The 17,805-nt window shown below is 42.8% G+C and overlaps 1 protein-coding gene across 1 annotated transcript; it reads left to right on the top strand.

Moving 5' to 3' along the window:
- Positions 1-6,813: 6,813 nt before the first annotated feature.
- Positions 6,814-14,037, top strand: LOC126069542 (synaptonemal complex protein 3-like). The gene is made up of 9 exons (XM_049873026.1): positions 6,814-7,156; positions 7,242-7,391; positions 7,579-7,648; positions 7,823-7,857; positions 8,894-9,011; positions 9,885-9,984; positions 11,788-11,886; positions 13,754-13,858; positions 13,984-14,037. Exons 1-9 carry the CDS (start codon positions 6,814-6,816, stop codon positions 14,035-14,037), a joined length of 1,074 nt encoding a protein of 357 aa, XP_049728983.1.
- Positions 14,038-17,805: the final 3,768 nt, after the last annotated feature.

Below are 17,805 nucleotides of genomic sequence, written 5' to 3'. Positions count from 1 at the left end.
CCCCAATTCATGGCAAACCCATGATCAATGGAACAGAATGCTGCCCAGTCCTGTGCCATCCCTACGATCGGTTGTGGATCGGACCTTTGTGATCTGTAGGATTTTCATTGGCTGATTTTCGGAAGCCAATTTCCAGGCCTTTCTTCTTAGTCCGTCTTAGTTTGGAACCACCGCTGAAACCTATCCAGCATCATAGCAACACCCAAGCGTTCACTGACAGATGAGTGGTGGCTGTGCATGAGGTCTACTGGCTGGGAATCAAACCTGGGACTCCTGCATGGAAGGCAAGAATCCTACCGCCAAACCACCATTGCCCCCCATCTTTGCAATTATTAGTTTTGACTTTACATTCATGTAACAGTTGTACCTTTGTCATGAAACACACTGCAGAATACCAGTTCTCAGACTTATCTAAATATGTGCCTATGTCACACTAGATTAGCACTCCTCAAGAGCTGGGCACATTAATTCTTCATCTTTGTGTGGTAAGCATCAGACCACTTCCTCGGTACTTCCTTTGAACTCAACAAATACGTGTTGAGGTAAATGAAGCCACACAATGGACTTGAGAATATTTTAAGTCATAATCTCAAGGCATTTCATTGACTTTAGGAAGCTTTTCTTATGCTATCTGATTTTTGACTACTAAGAATACACCCAGGATTGATACATACATTTGATACAGTGATGTTTAGCGTAAGATTCCAAGTTGGAATCCTGAGGAATTGTCAGTCTCTTTCTTTGGATGTCACATGATTACTTTTGAGATTCTACATTTTTTCTTGTTTATTGGCCATTTGTCTTTCCTCTCTGGTGAAATAACTACTCATATGCTTTGCCCATTTTTGTGTTATGGTCATCTTTTTATTATTGATTTATATGAGCTCTTTACATATTTAAGACATTAGCCCTTTGCCTAACATGTTGCAAACTGTTTCACAAATTGTTATTGGCCTCTTTTTTTAAGGTAGTTTATAAATTTTTATAGCACCGTATGTATTACTTTACCTTTGTGGTTTCTTTACTTCCATTTATGCTTTGAAAAACCTCCCCTACTCCCAAAACCCCCCATGAGTCTGTCAGTTTGTCGTACTGTGGGGACTTGCCTGTTGCTGTGATGCTGAAAGCTATGCCACAATTATTCCAAATACCAACACGGTCACCCATGTCGGGCAGGTTTCAGCTGAGCTTCTGGACTAAGACAGATTAGGAAGAAGGACCCGGTGGTCTACATCTGGAAAAAAAATAGCCAGCAAAAACCTTACAAACAGCAGCGGAACGCTGTCTGATGTAGTGCCAGAAGATGAGCCCCTCAGGTTGCAAGGGCCTCAAAAGACGACTGGGGAAAAGTAGAGTCAACCTTAATGGCATGGATCGACTCAAGCTTTTGGGACCTTCATTTGCTGAGGTGGCATGATCCAAAAGGAGAAGAAACAGATGCAAACAAACATTAATAATCAGAACAGGAAATGTACAAAATATGAATCTAGGAAAATTGGAAATTGTCAAAAATGAAATGGAACGCATAAACATTGTAGGCATTAGTGAGCTGAAATGAGCTGGATTGGTCATTTTGAATCGGACAATTATATGGTCTACTATACCAGGAATGGTGTTGGTTTTTACTATACTAGGAATGACAACTTGGAGAGGAACAGTGTTGCATTCATCGTCAAAAAAGAACATTTCAAGATCTATCCTGAAGTACAACGCTGTCAGTGAGTGATAGGATAACATCCATACGCCTACAAGGAGGACCAGTTGATACGACTATTATTCAAATTTATGCACCAACCACTAAGGCCAAAGATGAAGAAATAGAAGATTTTTGTCAGCTGCTGCAGTCTGAAATTGATGGAACATGGTGGAATCAGGATGCATTGATAACCATTGGTGATTGGAATGTGAAAGTTGGAAACAAAGAAGGATCGGTAGTTGGAAAATATGGCCTTGGTGATAGAAACAATGCTGGAGATCGAATGATAGAATTTTGTAAGACCAATGACTTCTTCATTGCAAATACCTTCTTTCACCAACATAAACGGCGACTATTACACATGGACCTCGCCAGATGGAATACACTGGAATCAAATTGACTACATCTGTGGAAAGAGACGATGAACATCATCAGTCAGAATGAGGCCAGGATCTGACTGTGGATCGGACTATCAATTACTTAGATGAAGGTTCATGTGTCCACTTAAGCTAAGAAGCACACTCCTCACCAGGATAATTTTATGTCTTGTAGCCCAGTCTAATCTTTGTCTGAAGTGTTGGCTTTGAGAATGGTTTTAGTTTTAGGCTAACAGAGAGTCCGGGGCCGTGACCTCTGGGGTCCCTCCAGTCTCGCTGAGACCATTAAGTCTGGCCTTTTTACTAGAATTTGAGGTCTGCACCTCACTTTTCTCCTGTTCCAGCAGGGATTCTCTGTTATGTTCCCTGTCAGGGCAGTCATCGGTGGTAGCCGGGCACCATCTAGTTCTTCTGGTCTCAGGCTGATGGAATCTGTGGTTTACGTGGCCCTTTCTTTCTCTTGGGTTCATGTTTTCCTCATGTCTTTGGTGTTTTTCATTCTCCTTTCCTCCAGGTGGGTTGAGCCCAACTGATTCATCTTAGATGGCCACTGGCTAGTTTTAAGACCCCAGACACTACTCACCAGAGTGGGATGCAGAACATTTTCTTAATAAACAAACACTTATGCTCATCAAAAGACTTTGCCAAAGGAGTAAAAAGACTATCTGTAGACTGGGAAAAAAATTTTGGCTATGACAAATTGGATCAGGGCCTAATCTCTAAAATCTACATGGTGTTGCAAAAACTCAACAACAAAAAAAAACCCAATTTAAAAATGGGCCAAGGGGATATGAACAGACACTTCACTAATGAGGACATTCAGGTAGCTAACAGATACATGAGGAAATGCTCATGATCATTAGCCATTAGAGAAATGCAAATCGAAAGTACGATGAGATTCCATTTCGCTCCAACAAGGCTGGCATTACTCCAAAAAACACAAAACAATAAATGTTAGAGAGGTTGTGGAGAGACTGGAACACTTATACACTGCTGGTGGGAATGTAAAATGGTTCAACCACTTTGGAAATCGATTTGGCACTTCCTTCAAAAGCTAGAAATAGAACTACCATACCATCCAGCAATCCCACTCCTTGGAACATATCCTAGAGAAATAAGAGCCTTTACACAAGCAGATATATGCACACCCATGTTCATTGTAACACTGTTTAGAACAGCAAAAAGATGGAAGCAACCAAGGTGCCCATCAATGGATGAGTGGATAAATTTTGTTATATTCACAAAATGGAATACTACGCATCAATAAAGAACAGTGATGAATCTGTGAAACATTTTATAACACGGAGGAACCTGGAAGGCATTATGCTGAGTGAAATTAGTCAGTTGCAAAAGGACAAATGTTGTCTCAGGCCACTATTATAAGAACTGAAGAAAAGGTTTAAACACAGAGGTAAACATTCTTTGACGGTTTTGATGATGGGGAGGGAGGGGGAATTCACTAACTAGATAGCAGACAAGAATTATCTTAGGTGAAGGGAAGGGCACACACAGTACAGGAGAAGTCAGCACAACTGTGTTACCGAGCCTTAGAAGGTGGGTCCTCATCCAGAGCACACAGACTTGCCAATTATCTGGACACCAGTCTTTGAGAAAGAACTTTATTGCAATGCACAGGGCATGGAGCAGAGAGGAAGTTCCTCAGATAAGGCTCACCAAGTTACAGGAAAGCAGGGCTTATATGTAATTTGGGCAGCAAGATAGCACCACGCAAGGTGAACTAGGGAGGGAAAATTCCAGAAGGTGGCCAGGAAACAGGAGGTAACTTAGTTCTTGTCAGAACTGGCACTTTGGGATAGGGCCCAGGTGATGATTTTCCTTCTGATTCTTTCCTCCTGATGCTGCATCCTCTGATGAGGTCATTTAGCAGTCACAGCAGGTCCTTCTGGGCATGCAAGCTGAGCCTAATCTGGCTTGGGCTAGTTTAAGGACTGATAGAAATCTACTGGTATTCGTGGGATCAGGTTGCCACTGGACCAAAGCAAAAGCTAAGAGGTTTCCTGGACACATCCAAGCACTTCAATGGACAGAGAAGTTGGGGCTGGGGCCTGGGGACCATAGTATCTGGGACATCTAGGTCAATTGACCTAACAAAATTTATTAAGGAAATGTTCTGCATCCCACTTTGGTGAGTGGCATCTGGGGCCTTAAAGGCTTGTGAGTGGCCATCTAAGATGCATCAATTGGTCCCAACTCACTAGGGGCAAAGGAGAATGAAGAACACTAAAGACACTGACTTCCCCCGCGTTTAAGTGTTTGATTTTGGGCACTCAGTGCTGTTGGCTTTAAGGACTGGGAGGCACCACTTCTTAGAACCCTGTCACAGGTGGTAGGTGGAGAGAGTGGAGTCACCAGTCTTGAGGCCCCTGTTTAATGGACCGAGTGTCAAATGTCAAAAACCTGAAACTCTACCATAGAGCTGATACAGTTGAACTTAGACTTGACTTATATACCCTGTTGTACTGTGCAAATGAGGGTCTACACTGTTGAAATCAGGTCTCTGGAGGGGTGAAAGGCATTGAAAGTCCATAGACCCATTATAACTGTGCCTAGGCAAACCCTGGCAAAATAAACTAATCACGAAAGGACAAATACTGTCTGACCTCGCTTATATAAGAGGACAAGAAAAGGCAAAGGTACACAGACCAAAGTTTATTAGTGGTTACGAAGGGCGGGGCGGGGGAAAAGGAGTTATGCTTCATTAACTCCCCTATGTTTGTGATTTGCAACTTACAAGTTAAAGGAAGAAATTGGAAAGCAACAAGTTAACTATTAAGAACTTGGCAACAGGCTGCAGGTCTGTTTCCGCCAGGGGGCGGGGCTCCGCCGAGGCCCCAACCTCACGCATGCGCGCTGTGCTGGCCAATCAGCGCTGAGCCCGCTCAGGCAAGGCTGGCTTGCTCCGCCCCCTCCTGAAGTGCCTCAGAGGAGCTTCGCGGTGCGCGCCTCGCTGTGGGAGTGTTGCCGCTAGAGCCGTTACCTCAGGTGAGGGGCGGGCAGTGTGGGGCGGCTGGGATCCCGGCGGGTCTGCGGTGGCCACCGGGTTCATCAGGTTGACGAGGGGTGTGTGTCCAGCGCGAGACACCCCACCCAAGGCGCCTGTGCCCGGTGAGGTGACTGTTCCCCGGGGCCTGATCTGGCCACTGACTGGAAGGTGGAGGGAGGGGGTGGTGGGGTGGGCCTCTCTGAGGGCCTGGGGCGATGGGAGTCAGTAGGGCATGGAAGGTCTGGGAGGGAGGACGGCTGAGAGGGGAGGGACGGACGATGGGAGAGGAGGGAGGGGGAAGGACCGTTGAGAGGGGAGGCAGGGCAGGTGAGGGGGTGGGGAGGGAGGGCGGGTGAGGGGGCGGAGAGGCAGGATAGGGGAGGGGGCGAGAAGGGAGGCTGGGTGAGGGGGAAGGAAGAGAGGATGAGGGATGGGGGACGGGAGTGGATGACAGGTGAGGGGAGGAGGGAGGACCGGTGTGAGGGGAGGGAGGAGAGGGGAGGGGGAGAGAGGAGGGCAAACTGGTGAGGGGGTAAGGGAGGGAGGACAGGTGGAGGAGAGGGAGGACAGGTGAGGGGATGGGGAGGGAGGACAGGTGAGGGGATGGGGAGGGAGGACAGGTGAGGGGATGGGGAGGGAGGACAGGTGAGGGGATGGGGAGGGAGGACAGGTGGAGGAGAGGGAGGACAGGTGAGGGGATGGGGAGGGAGGACAGGTGGAGGAGAGGGAGGACAGGTGAGGGGATGGGGAGGGAGGACAGGTGGAGGGGAGGGAGGACAGGTGGAGGAGAGGGAGGACAGGTGAGGGGATGGGGAGGGAGGACAGGTGAGGGGATGGGGAGGGAGGACAGGTGGAGGAGAGGGAGGACAGGTGAGGGGATGGGGAGGGAGGACAGGTGGAGGAGAGGGAGGACAGGTGAGGGGATGGGGAGAGAGGACAGGTGGAGGAGAGGGAGGACAGGTGGAGGAGAGGGAGGACAGGTGGAGGAGAGGGAGGACAGGTGAGGGGATGGGGAGGGAGGACAGGTGGGGGAGAGGGAGGACAGGTGAGGGGATGGGGAGGGAGGACAGGTGGGGGAGAGGGAGGACAGGTGAGGGGATGGGGAGGGAGAACAGGTGGAGGAGAGGGAGGACAGGTGAGGGGATGGGGAGGGAGGACAGGTGAGGGGATGGGGAGGGAGGACAGGTGGAGGAGAGGGAGGACAGGTGAGGGGATGGGGAGGGAGGACAGGTGGAGGAGAGGGAGGACAGGTGAGGGGATGGGGAGAGAGGACAGGTGGAGGAGAGGGAGGACAGGTGGAGGAGAGGGAGGACAGGTGGAGGAGAGGGAGGACAGGTGAGGGGATGGGGAGGGAGGACAGGTGGGGGAGAGGGAGGACAGGTGAGGGGATGGGGAGGGAGGACAGGTGGGGGAGAGGGAGGACAGGTGAGGGGATGGGGAGGGAGGACAGGTGGGGGAGAGGGAGGACAGGTGAGGGGATGGGGAGGGAGGACAGGTGGGGGAGAGGGAGGACAGGTGAGGGGATGGGGAGGGAGGACAGGCGAGGGGAAGGGGGAGGGAGGACAGGCGAGGGGAAGGGGGAGGGAGGATCTGCGAGAGGAGTAAGGGAGGGAGGGCGGGGGAGGGGGAAGAGGAAAGAAAACTGGTGCAGGGGAAGGGGAGGGAGGACAGGCGAGGGTTGAGGAGGGAGGACAGGTAAGGGGCGATGAAGGAGTGGCTTCATCCCCTCAGGGACCATGACAGGTGACCAAGGGCCCTACATTTGTCCCCTGGGGATGTCGTGGCGGCCTGTGTGGACGTTCGCTCTCCGAAGCCAAGTGGCAGCAAGTCTTTATGAGTCTGTTGCTTCAGACTTCTCTCCGGCCTGCTCGGGGGGCGGCCCCCCAGCTGTCACGTTGTCCCTTTGTGACAGGGATCTCCCGCATTTAGCCAGTTGGAATCTGGCAGAGGCAGGACCGAAACCTACACGTCCCAGTGTGGAGTCAGGGTTGACCCTGTCATTGTCACCTTTGTCACCTCCTGGTCCAACAAAAGAAATGAGGAGACTGCAAAGCTTGTTATTTAACCGAGGCGACCCTTGTGAGATACCTCTGATGTGCAAAGCTACCCATTTGTTTAAATAGCGTGTTTGAACTCGGGAAGCTTAAGCGATCTATTTTTTAAGTCAGCAAACAGGATCTAATTATGGCACCCACTGGAAGAAAGGGAACGGGGAGACCTGGGAGACGCGTGGTGAAGGATCAGGATAGAGAAGCCTCTGGCACAGAAGATAAAAAAGATCTGAGTGGTTCCGAGCAGGACGGGAAGGAGGAAGGTACAGTGTCCCTAATGAACATCTTGGCAAGTGTGGCACAATAGGGCACACTTTACTTTTTTTCTTTTTTATTTACTTTAAAACCTTATGTTGGCCAAAAGCCCAAAAGCTTCCAAAATGTAGCTATGACGCCATTAAAAATTAACTCGTATAACATAATTTAAAAATGTTTTTCTTTTCAATGAAGGAAAGAGTCCAATAACTGATAAGAATGGAAGAAAAAGACCATCTGCAGGCTCAATTGAGGACGAGCTGGGGTAATGTGTTCAAGCAATATTTGCCCATCTGGTCAGGTACTTTAAGAAAAGTCGACTTTGGTTTCATTTAGCAAGCATCACATGTGAAACAGTTGGCGTGAGACATTTCTTCCCAAACAAGCATGCCATTTTTTGTGTCCTTACTTAAAAATTGTTCACGTAATTTCTTCACAGGGACGAAGTACAGGATTTGTTGGAAAGATTTAAAGGTATGTTTTTTTTTTTTTAAGAGATACTGGCATTTAAACAAAATTGTTTTAAATCACGTAACTTGGGCAATAGGAAATGTGATTCAATGGACTATATATAGATGGATGCTGCACGTATAAAATATTTCTCTAATATTTTATATGACAGCGCAGTGCCTTCATGATTACTGAAAAATAACTGCTGATGATAGAGGTGAAAACCTAAAAAAATCCAAACCTGCTGCCATCGAGTCGATTCTGACTCATAGCGACCCTAAAGGACACGCAAAATGGGGGATGATAGGATAATTGCGTCAGATCACCAAATGGCGGATCCTACCAAGTTGACACATGCTTTTTGGAGACACAGTTCAATCCATGACGGTTGCTATCAGTTGGAATCGACTTGACGGCACTGGGTTCAGCTTTTGGTTATATAATGAGTTCTAACAGTATTCTGTCTAAATGTGTCCTTTGAATTGGGGGATATTGTATCAATTTAGAAAAATAAATCCTTTATACCTTTTTTCTCATTAGGAAGTTAAGTCTGTCCTTGTGACCCTTTACACACATTCTGGATAATAAAAAATGTTTTGATTATTAGTTCCTTTTTTTTCTAGGAGCCCTGGTGGCACAGTGCATAAAGCGCTCCACTGCTAACTGGAAGGCTGGTGGTTCAAACCCACCAGTGGCTCCGCAGGAGAAAGATGTGGCAGTCTGCTTCCATAAAGATTTACAGTCTTGGGAACCCTATGGCGTCACTATGAGTTGGAATTGACTTGACGGCACTGGGGTTTTGGGGTTTAACATCCCTAAATTTAAAAAATGATCTTATGTTAGAAAAACCAGAATTGGGAAACTAGTAACTAAGAGTGTTCACAGAAAAAAATGGGGGCAGGGGAGAGGAACAAACAACCTTTTTTTTTTTTAATGATGCCTGTTTTTAAAATTATCAATGTCTAATATTGCTGACCCCAAATTACCCGTATTGATTTGAATATGTGGAAACTAAAAAATTTTAACATTAAATATAAATGAATATTTATTTTCAACATAGCTGACATTCAAAAAACTCTTATTGCAAAGAGAAGAAGATTTGAAATGAATACCAATGCTTCTGTCAAAAATAATAATGAGAAAATTGAGCATGTTTGGAAAACCCAAAAAGAGCAATGGTAAGGCTGTTGGTTTTTTAGAGCTATAACACTTGTATCATTTCTTAGTATTAATGGATGCAGATGACTTAAGAAATATACAGTTATCTTCTGTTTATTGTAGTCTCTAGTGAAAATGTACTTGGCTCGATTGTTCTCTAAGCAAATAAGTTCTTTAGGCTTATAACCTCATTCTTTCATAGAATTGGGTATATTTCCTAGAAGTCGATAAATATTATCCCCCCTTTAGAATAACAATTTAGAGTTCTTACTATTTTTTTATGTGTACTATAAAAGTAACTTGTATTCATTCTAGAAATATGCGAATTGAATAAAAGGTAAATGCCATACACTATTAGTCTTGTGAGTGTTCGCTGTGTTCAACAATGTGGTAAAAGGTCAATCTTATAAATAATTTGTATGTTTTAGCTGAATTGGGTTATACATTCTTTTGTACAGCTTATTATGCCAAAGTGGGGAAAAAAAGCTAAGTGAAATATTCATGTTTGGAAATCTTCCATAATAAGCACATATAATAACCTCATTGGGTCTATTTATCATACCAGAACTTATATGTTACTCAGTAAAAGAGAATGAAAATTAAACTGCTTGGAGGTAAAATTAATGTTCCTGGAAAAATTACGTATACTCTAAAACTCTCTTAGTTTTCAAGAGCTAAAGTATACGAAATAGCTTCTCACTTATCCTCTTAGAAAAAAAAATGTTTGGAATCTGTGAATCATTCATTTTCCATCTCGGTTTCCTGTCAGAAGATTTAAGCTGCTGCTGTTCCCTTCTTCTTTTGTAGTATAAGTTAGTCAATTTTGCTTCAAACGTGTTTTTTTTTTTCATATTGGTATGAAATATGATAGTGCTCCTTGTTATGTTTTACAGGCAGAAGCTTACTCATGAATACTCTCAGCAGTTTCTGGCTTTGTTTCGGCAGTGGGATATAGATATGAAGAAAGCTGAGGAACGAGAAGTAAAACTAACTGTCGGTATCAGGCTTCGCTTTATACATAATCTATTGTAACTAAGTCTCAAATAGGAATGAATGGAGAGCCTAGGCTTGTAGTAGATCCACGGAACGAAGCTCAGTTCCATTAGTCATTGTTGGCTGCGTGTTTTGACCCCATGACTATAAACCAGGGAAGTGTAGGCAGATAAAAAAAAAAAGAGTTGCCGTCAAGCTGAGCCCGACTCATGTTGAGCCCCATGTGTGTCAGAGTAGAACTGTGCTCCATAGGGTTTTCAGTGTCTGATTTTTGGGGATGTAGATCACCAGGCCTTTCTTCCGAGGCACCTCTGGGTGGGCTCGAACCTCCAAGCTTTTGGTTTGCAGCCAAGCACGTTAGCTGAGATCCCAGGGGACTCCATAAGCAAATACCATCCTGTACTGGTTGGGATTCTTGCAGTTCCAAGTGACAGAAATTTGCTAAAGTACCAAACAGGAATATATTGATTTACATAAAGAATTGCAGGGGGAGTTTAGCTGCAGGCACAGCTGGATGGGGTGGTCAAAGGTGGCTCATGCAGTGTCATCTGGGCTCTGTCTCCATCCCTTAGCAGGCTCTCTCAGTGTGGTAAGCGATCCTAGATTTGCGAACAGTGTAGCAACCCCAGTGGACTGAGACAGTCTTACTCAATAGCTCTGGCAGAAAGGTCCTCGGGAGAATTCTCACTGATCTGTCTTGGATCATTTGCACATCCCTGAACCAGTCATGGTGGGCCAGGGCATGGTGTACTCTTGATGGCCAGACCTGGGCTACCTGCCCATCCCTATGGGGGATGGAAGTCAGTCCCACCCATATACTGTATAGCTACATTAACTAGCCTTCTCTTTCACTCTAGAATTGTTTGTAAATTTATCACACACCTTTCACCGCCAGAGCGAAGCTATTGTTCACATGAAAAAAATTGGTGTGTGTGTTGGACGGGGGGCTTCGTTAGTCAGCTCAGATTTGGAAAAGTTAAATTTGCGGTGCATGTGAAACACCCAAGGGGTCATGTTGAGTAGGCCACTGGCTGTGTGGGCCTGGATTCAGGAGAGGGATCAGCTCTGTCATATGCTGCTGACAGGCCAAGTAAGGTGGATTTGGCAGCGTGCAGGGCATTGGTGTCATTAAGGAAGGAGGGTTTGGTGGCATGGTGTGTGAAAAAGCCCAGTGAGTACAAGAGAGAATGGCACAGGAAGCAATGGGGTGGTAGCTGGGGAGAAAAGGGATACACGTGGGTTTTGACTGGAGAAATAGCAAGATGTTTGTATGTTGATGGGAATTATCTAGAGGGAGAAAAATGAAAGTTTGGAGGGGGGTGGTGGGAGGACAATTGCTGAGCAATATTCTTGAGAGTGGATGGGATTGATCTAGTGGGCAGGAGAAGAAGTTGGTTTTGGCAAGCCAGGATTGTTCCTCCATAAAAACAGGGTAGACGGTAGAGTATATAAGTGCTGATGGGTATAGGTGGGTGGTAGGTGTGGTGATGGGAGACTGGAAGTCCTCTTTGGATGACTTCTGTTTAGTGAAATAAGTACGGTCACCAGTTAAATGTAAAGACTGTGGAGGAGATGTTGCTGCCTTTGAGGACTGAAGAGAAGTCATGAACTAATTTCCTCAGAGTGGGTTAGGGAAACAGAATTGCAAATGTTAGAAGCATTGATTTTAATGTTATTCCTTTTAAGCTTAGTGTAGAATTATTTATTGTTCAATTTTACCTAAATTTTTATCACAACTTCTTCTTTTATATATATATATATATATATATATATATATATATATATATATATATATATTTGTAGGTTATGTTTCGACAGCAGCAAAGGATTTTACAACAAACTAGAATTCTTCAGAACCAGACACTGAAAGCAGTCAAAACTCTTTATGAGCAATTTCTGAAGGTCTGTTGTCCTTGGTAACACAATACATTCGTATAAGACATAATGTGTGTGTGGAAGGATAAGATGCTTTTTTCCTTTGGAATTTATGGGAGAAAACATTTTTTAATGCATTTTAAATTTTTAAGCACTTTCCATTTTGACTTGTTCCTGATTTTACATAGCGCCAAATGTATTTTGACTTTTAGGATTCATTAATGGTTTTCTGGGGGTCGTTCAGAGATGGCTCAGAGGTATAATAGGATGAAAAAGCCAGCAGAGGATCAAAAGTTTGTGAATTGAGAAATATGTACTAGATTTCTCATTACATTAGCAAAATGTGGTCAGTGACACTGACTTCTTGTTCATGCAGATACACGCTTGTGCAAGCATCAGTGGGATCCTTGTACACACCCCTTTTTTATTTGACGGGGGGTTCTTTTGCGTAACCCTGTTCAAAAACATGTTAAAATGTCATTCTTGTAAACTAGTTGGGATAGTTTAAGAAAACTCATAAAATAGGTTTGATATCAACATTATTTTAATGTCTATAAATATATATACACATACATATATGTGTATATCTATCCATATACACATATATGCGTGTGTATCACCGAAGAGTTTTTTTTTTTAAAGCCTTTCAGAGTAGAGAGCTTGTCGGCTTGCTCTAATGCCCCCTGAGAACCATTTATTCATCGGTGTGAAGGTTTGATAAAGTTCCAGAAATGGTTTCTTATAAGTGTTAACCACTCAGGGCAGGCAGCTTAGTGTTGTCTTTGGCCCCTCTGCTTCCTGATCCTTCCCATCCAGGTATTATGAAACCCTGTGATTTTTACCTCTGCAATGGTTCTTTTGTTTCTTTCTTTCTTTGAATTTCCACTTCCGCTGCCCCAGTTCAGGACCTCATCCGTCCTTTCTGTGCTGTTAAAACTCTTCCATCGGATTTCTCTCCTCTCTAGTCCATCCTTCACAGAGAGGCCTGCAGTGTTACCTTCCTGAAACATATCCCTTCTCTCCTGGAAAACTCTGAGTAGCTTCCTATTCTAAAATCTTAGATATTCAAGCCCCCAAATAACATGACCCCCTTTTGGAAGGTCATTTCCTGAATCCTTTCTCTCCTCCCACCCCTCCAGCTGAATTGCTTTCTCTGACCTAACGCACCACGTGCTTCCATGAGGTTGCCTATGCCCTCCCCCTGTGGAAATCTTAGTCTTTTGTTGACTAAATTGAAACTAAACTTGTTTTCCACTGTGTAGATACAGCAAGTTGTATTACACCTATTTATTATCAAATGTTGGTGGTATTTTGCTGATGTGTTTCTCCTTCTCCCTGGAGTGAGGATGAGATGGTGTATTTTTCATTTTATAGTTCCTCCACAGCGCTTAACACGGTGATGGTACTTCTTACACAGTAGGCACAAGATCACCATTTGTCGGATGAAGAGTAAAGATTGAAAATGTAATTTATACTTTTCGTAACTTGAAAAGCTTCCATTACAGATCACTATTTTCCTCCAATTAGATCATGTTACATTGACTGTCAGTCATAATAAGTGGCTTTAGAAAGCTTCTTAGCGAGTTTCACAGCTACGGTATTTATTGATAGGGGATCTCGGTCTTTCTCTTTGCTCTGTCTTGACCTTAGCAGTTCATTAGCCCATTGTTTCAAGCAAAGTATACTACCGTTGAACCTCCCATAACAATATTTGACTCAGTCTGACATCTTTTCTATTCCGCTAGTGGGTATTTTGGCCTTCCTGTATTACTTGGAATATTTTTATTTGGAATAAACAGTAAGCATCTTTTGAAAATTAAAAAGTTCATACATTTGCAATTTAATTGTGCAAGTTTGGAAGCTGAGATGACCGAACCAGACTTTTTGGTTTTAGAACGTTGAGGACATGGAGAAGAATCATGAAAACGTTCTTATTCAAGCACAGAGTGAACTTAGAAAAGACATGGCTTCACTGCAAAACAAAATTTTAATGGAAGCTGTAAGTAGTGTATATTTAAATTTGAAAAGTAAGAATTAATGTAAGCATTGAAATGTTTTATTTGCTGAGATATGCAAGACACTTATCAAAATATTAAAGATTTCATTTCTCCTTTCATGTAACAGCAACGGCAAGAGATGGCGATTGTCCGAAAGACTCTTCCATCCCTGTTCTTCTGATGACCCTTTGAAGAAAGACCTAGAATAGTAACATGACAGTTCTAATGTTAGCTACGTAAAGCCACCTTACAGTGGTGTAAACATTCTAATTTAAATTACTGCATCTTGTTGATCGTTACCTTGTTTGTTGAGCACAAGATTATCTGAGTAGCAGCAGTTCCAAAGTCATGTGTATGGAGCTTTCAGCCCTTTGGTAGCAACGGTGATTTTTCCTCCCTTGCACTGTTATTTAACTTTTAGCAGTCAATATGATGTAATTTTAGGTTTTTGCCCTAGAGAGTCTGTATCAGTCCCCAAAGGTAGAAAGCACGAGTACGGAAGGTTACATTGTTCTTCCTTATGAAAAATACAATAAAGATATAAACAAAATCGATTTTCTATGTGCTTCTTTCTGTATACATACTCCTTAAGTTACAGAGACAATCCTGACAAAAACAACCATTCAAAGAACATCTATTTTATCGACTTAGAAAACTTAGAAGCAACTTTATTTTATGTTCTAGGGTAAATCGAACTGCTAAAAATTGTTAAAATAACCAAACAGCCACCAGCTGCACGTGGCAGCCTACGGGACTCCAGCCAACACCAGGCAGAGCACAGGAACTGTCCAGCTTAGCTCTCTGTGCATTCGTGACTCATAGAATTGGGAGAAATTGTTGCTTTTTCAAGCCACTAATACTTGGTTTGTTATTCAGAGACAGGCAAATTCAAACAGGCCACTCGCTATACTGTGTACCAGAATGAGCATCACCAGGTTTTTAAAATTTCTGTTTAATTTTCCTTGACTCAATTAAATATTCCTTCGTTTTATTATACTGCGTCATGGCCCGAAGAAAGGAATTTTTTACTTCAAGATTCCAGCTGGATCTATTGCTAATATACTTGTTAGCAAATATAATGTGAATGTAGTAAAATTAAGAGGCATGCACACTTTCTGCCTGATCCCCAACTTCTTCTCTTTGGTCTGAAGACTCTGATCAGTGGAAGTTGGTTTTAGGCAGTACACCCTTTATAGAACAGGTAATTTTTTTTCAGACTTGGATTTTGTTAGTGTTGTACTTAGTTACTTCTGAGGAATAATTTAGCCAGCTAAACTACCTTAATGTAATGAAATCTACAAACCTCAACCCTGAAGCCAACACCTTGCTTAATGGAGAAACACTGACTAGAGACATTCCTACTAACATTAGAAATGAGAAAGAGATGCCTAACTCTTAATGTTGTGAAATGGAGGAATTGGCCACTGTAATTAGACAAGAGAAAGTAATTTTCAAAATAAAAATCAGAAAGGATTAGTGGAAGCCCCATTATAATAAGCATTGAGAGAAATTAGTAAAGTAACAGAAAAATTAATATACAGAAGTGAAAAGCCTATGTATAATGATAATATTTTATATTATAATGATAATCATTTGGGAGATACAATAGAAGATACCATGAACAATGGCAGAAATAAACTAGGCATAAATTGAATAAGAAATAGCCAAAATCTATATAAGTACAAGCATAAATCACACTGAAAGTCGCAAAAGTAGATTTGTGAATAAAGGGAAAGAGGTCAGTGGTCTTCTTTAAATATCAGTAGAATTATTTGGTGGAAGATGCCTCCGGGCTGTGGGAAATCCTGAGATTTTTTTTCCCACTTAAATCTTTTTTTTTTTTTTTAATTGTTCTTAGCTTCTCATTGGATGTCATATATAGCCTATGTTTCTTTTGATGTCATGGCACCTTATGAGGAAGTAAAACACAGTTTGAAAGCCACTCTTGAAGCAACTTTTCTTGCTGCATTTTAAACTGGCATTTGCCCTTTCTCATTGATTAATGAGGATTATTGATTTTGCTTGTTTATGACATGCTCCCCACTATTAGGAGCCTTTATCTTATCTCTCCTTCAGATTTTATTTCCTCTGCAGTTTCCTAAAGCAGTTAATTTTCTACAGGTGCTTTTATGGGCATCTATAAAAAATTTTTTTTTTTTTTTATTCCCAAGGACAGAGATGCTCAGATAAGATTTGGCAATGCATAGAAAAACTTTTACCTGTCTGTTCTCCTCACGGGGAAGTGAAGGATTAATGGAGCAGTGAAAGTGAATAACTAAATTGTTGTTATGGATTGCTTAGTAAAAGCAGATTTGTGCAGCAATTACATTTAATGTTAAATAGTATTTACAATGTAACCATTTTGCTGGAGGCTGAATGAGAGGCTATATGTGAACAAGCAGACAACTGTGAAGTACCTTGCATGTGAAGCATCATAATTATCGTCATTAAGCGATTTCCTATTCAAGCTGCTTTCAAAGGACTTACCACCCCTCTGCCCCACTTCACCCTCCTGCCCCCAAAGAAAGGCAAGTTATACTATAGATAGTGAATTCCGTCTATTGGGTTTTGATAGTTTCTCTTCATTCAAGCAGCACCCAACTTGGATCTCTAAAGTTTGTTTATAAGTTTGTTACTTGTTCCTATTAGGGCCTACATGGTACCCAAATGGCGCTTAGGACCCATGCCACTCCCAAATGCTCATTTTGGCCTAATATGAGAAGTACTATTCAAAGGACATCTAATATTTTTAATAATGCCTTGGCAGGGGACTCTGACCTCCCTTTCCCTGTCTCCCTATATTTCAGCCATGTCACATTTTATGAATCCAGCTTTCCCTCCCTGAGGCCTTCATCCAACTCTCCCCTCTTCAGAGGTAATAATGAACAACTCTAGTCTGTCTGCCCCTTAATAGCCTATGGAGACAGCTCACATGTTATCTATTCTATCCTCCCCAGGGTCTCCCCACTCCCACCCCCTAGTCGTCTCTTTTCCAAGCTAAATATCCCTGTTGTTGATGTTGTGTGCAGTCAAGTCTATTCTGACTCATAGCAACCCCATGTGACAGATTAGAACTTCCCTATATATATTTTTTTAATCTTCATGGGAGCAGATCACTAGGCTTTTCTTCTGTGGAGCTGCTGGGTGGGATTGAGCCACTGACCTTTCAGTTAGCAGCTGAGAGCTTAACTGCTATGCCACCAAGGCTCCTTTAAATATCCCTAGTTCCTGCCAAACTTTTCCTCGTAGGAATGTTTTATTTGTTTTACCTACAACATCCTGTTGTTATGACTCTGTCTCCTGCAGTAACAGGGGCTGCCGCCAGGTCAGATAACCTTTATCCTCTTCCAGTAGAACTGGTTTGTTAGATACAAGTGCAAACAAAAACCCATGGGTTTTTGTCTGTTTTGCTCTGGAATTGGGAAGATGCAGTAATCTGCTCATTCTCTCCCCTCAGTTGTTTAATTGTCTAGGGTGTCTCAGGAAAGTGAATACTGCAAGATACAGTAAGCACAGTAAAAGCTACCATATATTGAGTGCGTACTATGAGCTAGTCACTATGCTAAGCATTTTATATGTCTTGTCTCATTTTATCATCATAACAGTGCTTTCAGCTTATTATTATTATTCTTCCCTGACAGTGTATGTCATGTAATAGACTCTTAGTAAATGTTTGTTGAATGAATGAATCCAAAGAGATAGCACAACATTCCCAAGGTCCCAAGTTGGATGCAAGTCTATACTCTTTAAGTATTATACTCCATAACCTGTTTTAAGGAAGATTTTGAAGAATGACAGTCCCCCAAGCACTTATATTCTTGGGATTGTATTATTTTATATTTACAGCTACATTGACCTTTATATGGTCTCTCATTCATTAATTTACTCATATACTTTATAAATATTTATTGAGTGCCTACTGTGTGCCAGGCATGTTCTAGCCACTGGG

The sequence above is a fragment of the Elephas maximus genome, chromosome X (assembly GCF_024166365.1).
Source record: "Elephas maximus indicus isolate mEleMax1 chromosome X, mEleMax1 primary haplotype, whole genome shotgun sequence".
NCBI lineage: Eukaryota > Metazoa > Chordata > Mammalia > Proboscidea > Elephantidae > Elephas > Elephas maximus.
The sequence above is the reverse complement of the archived record's forward strand: the minus strand, read 5'-3'. Positions and strand labels throughout refer to the sequence as shown.

What these genes read in the sequence shown, in the direction of transcription:
- LOC126069542 (XM_049873026.1), top strand. Translation starts at nt 6,814, where the DNA reads ATGACAGGTGACCAAGGGCCCTACATTTGTCCCCTGGGGATGTCGTGG. An exon ending in AACGAGAAGTAAAACTAACT is followed by an intron (nt 9,985 to 11,787) that starts GTCGGTATCAGG and finishes ATATATTTGTAG; the next exon opens with GTTATGTTTCGACAGCAGCA. An exon ending in TTTATGAGCAATTTCTGAAG is followed by an intron (nt 11,887 to 13,753) that starts GTCTGTTGTCCT and finishes TTTTGGTTTTAG; the next exon opens with AACGTTGAGGACATGGAGAA.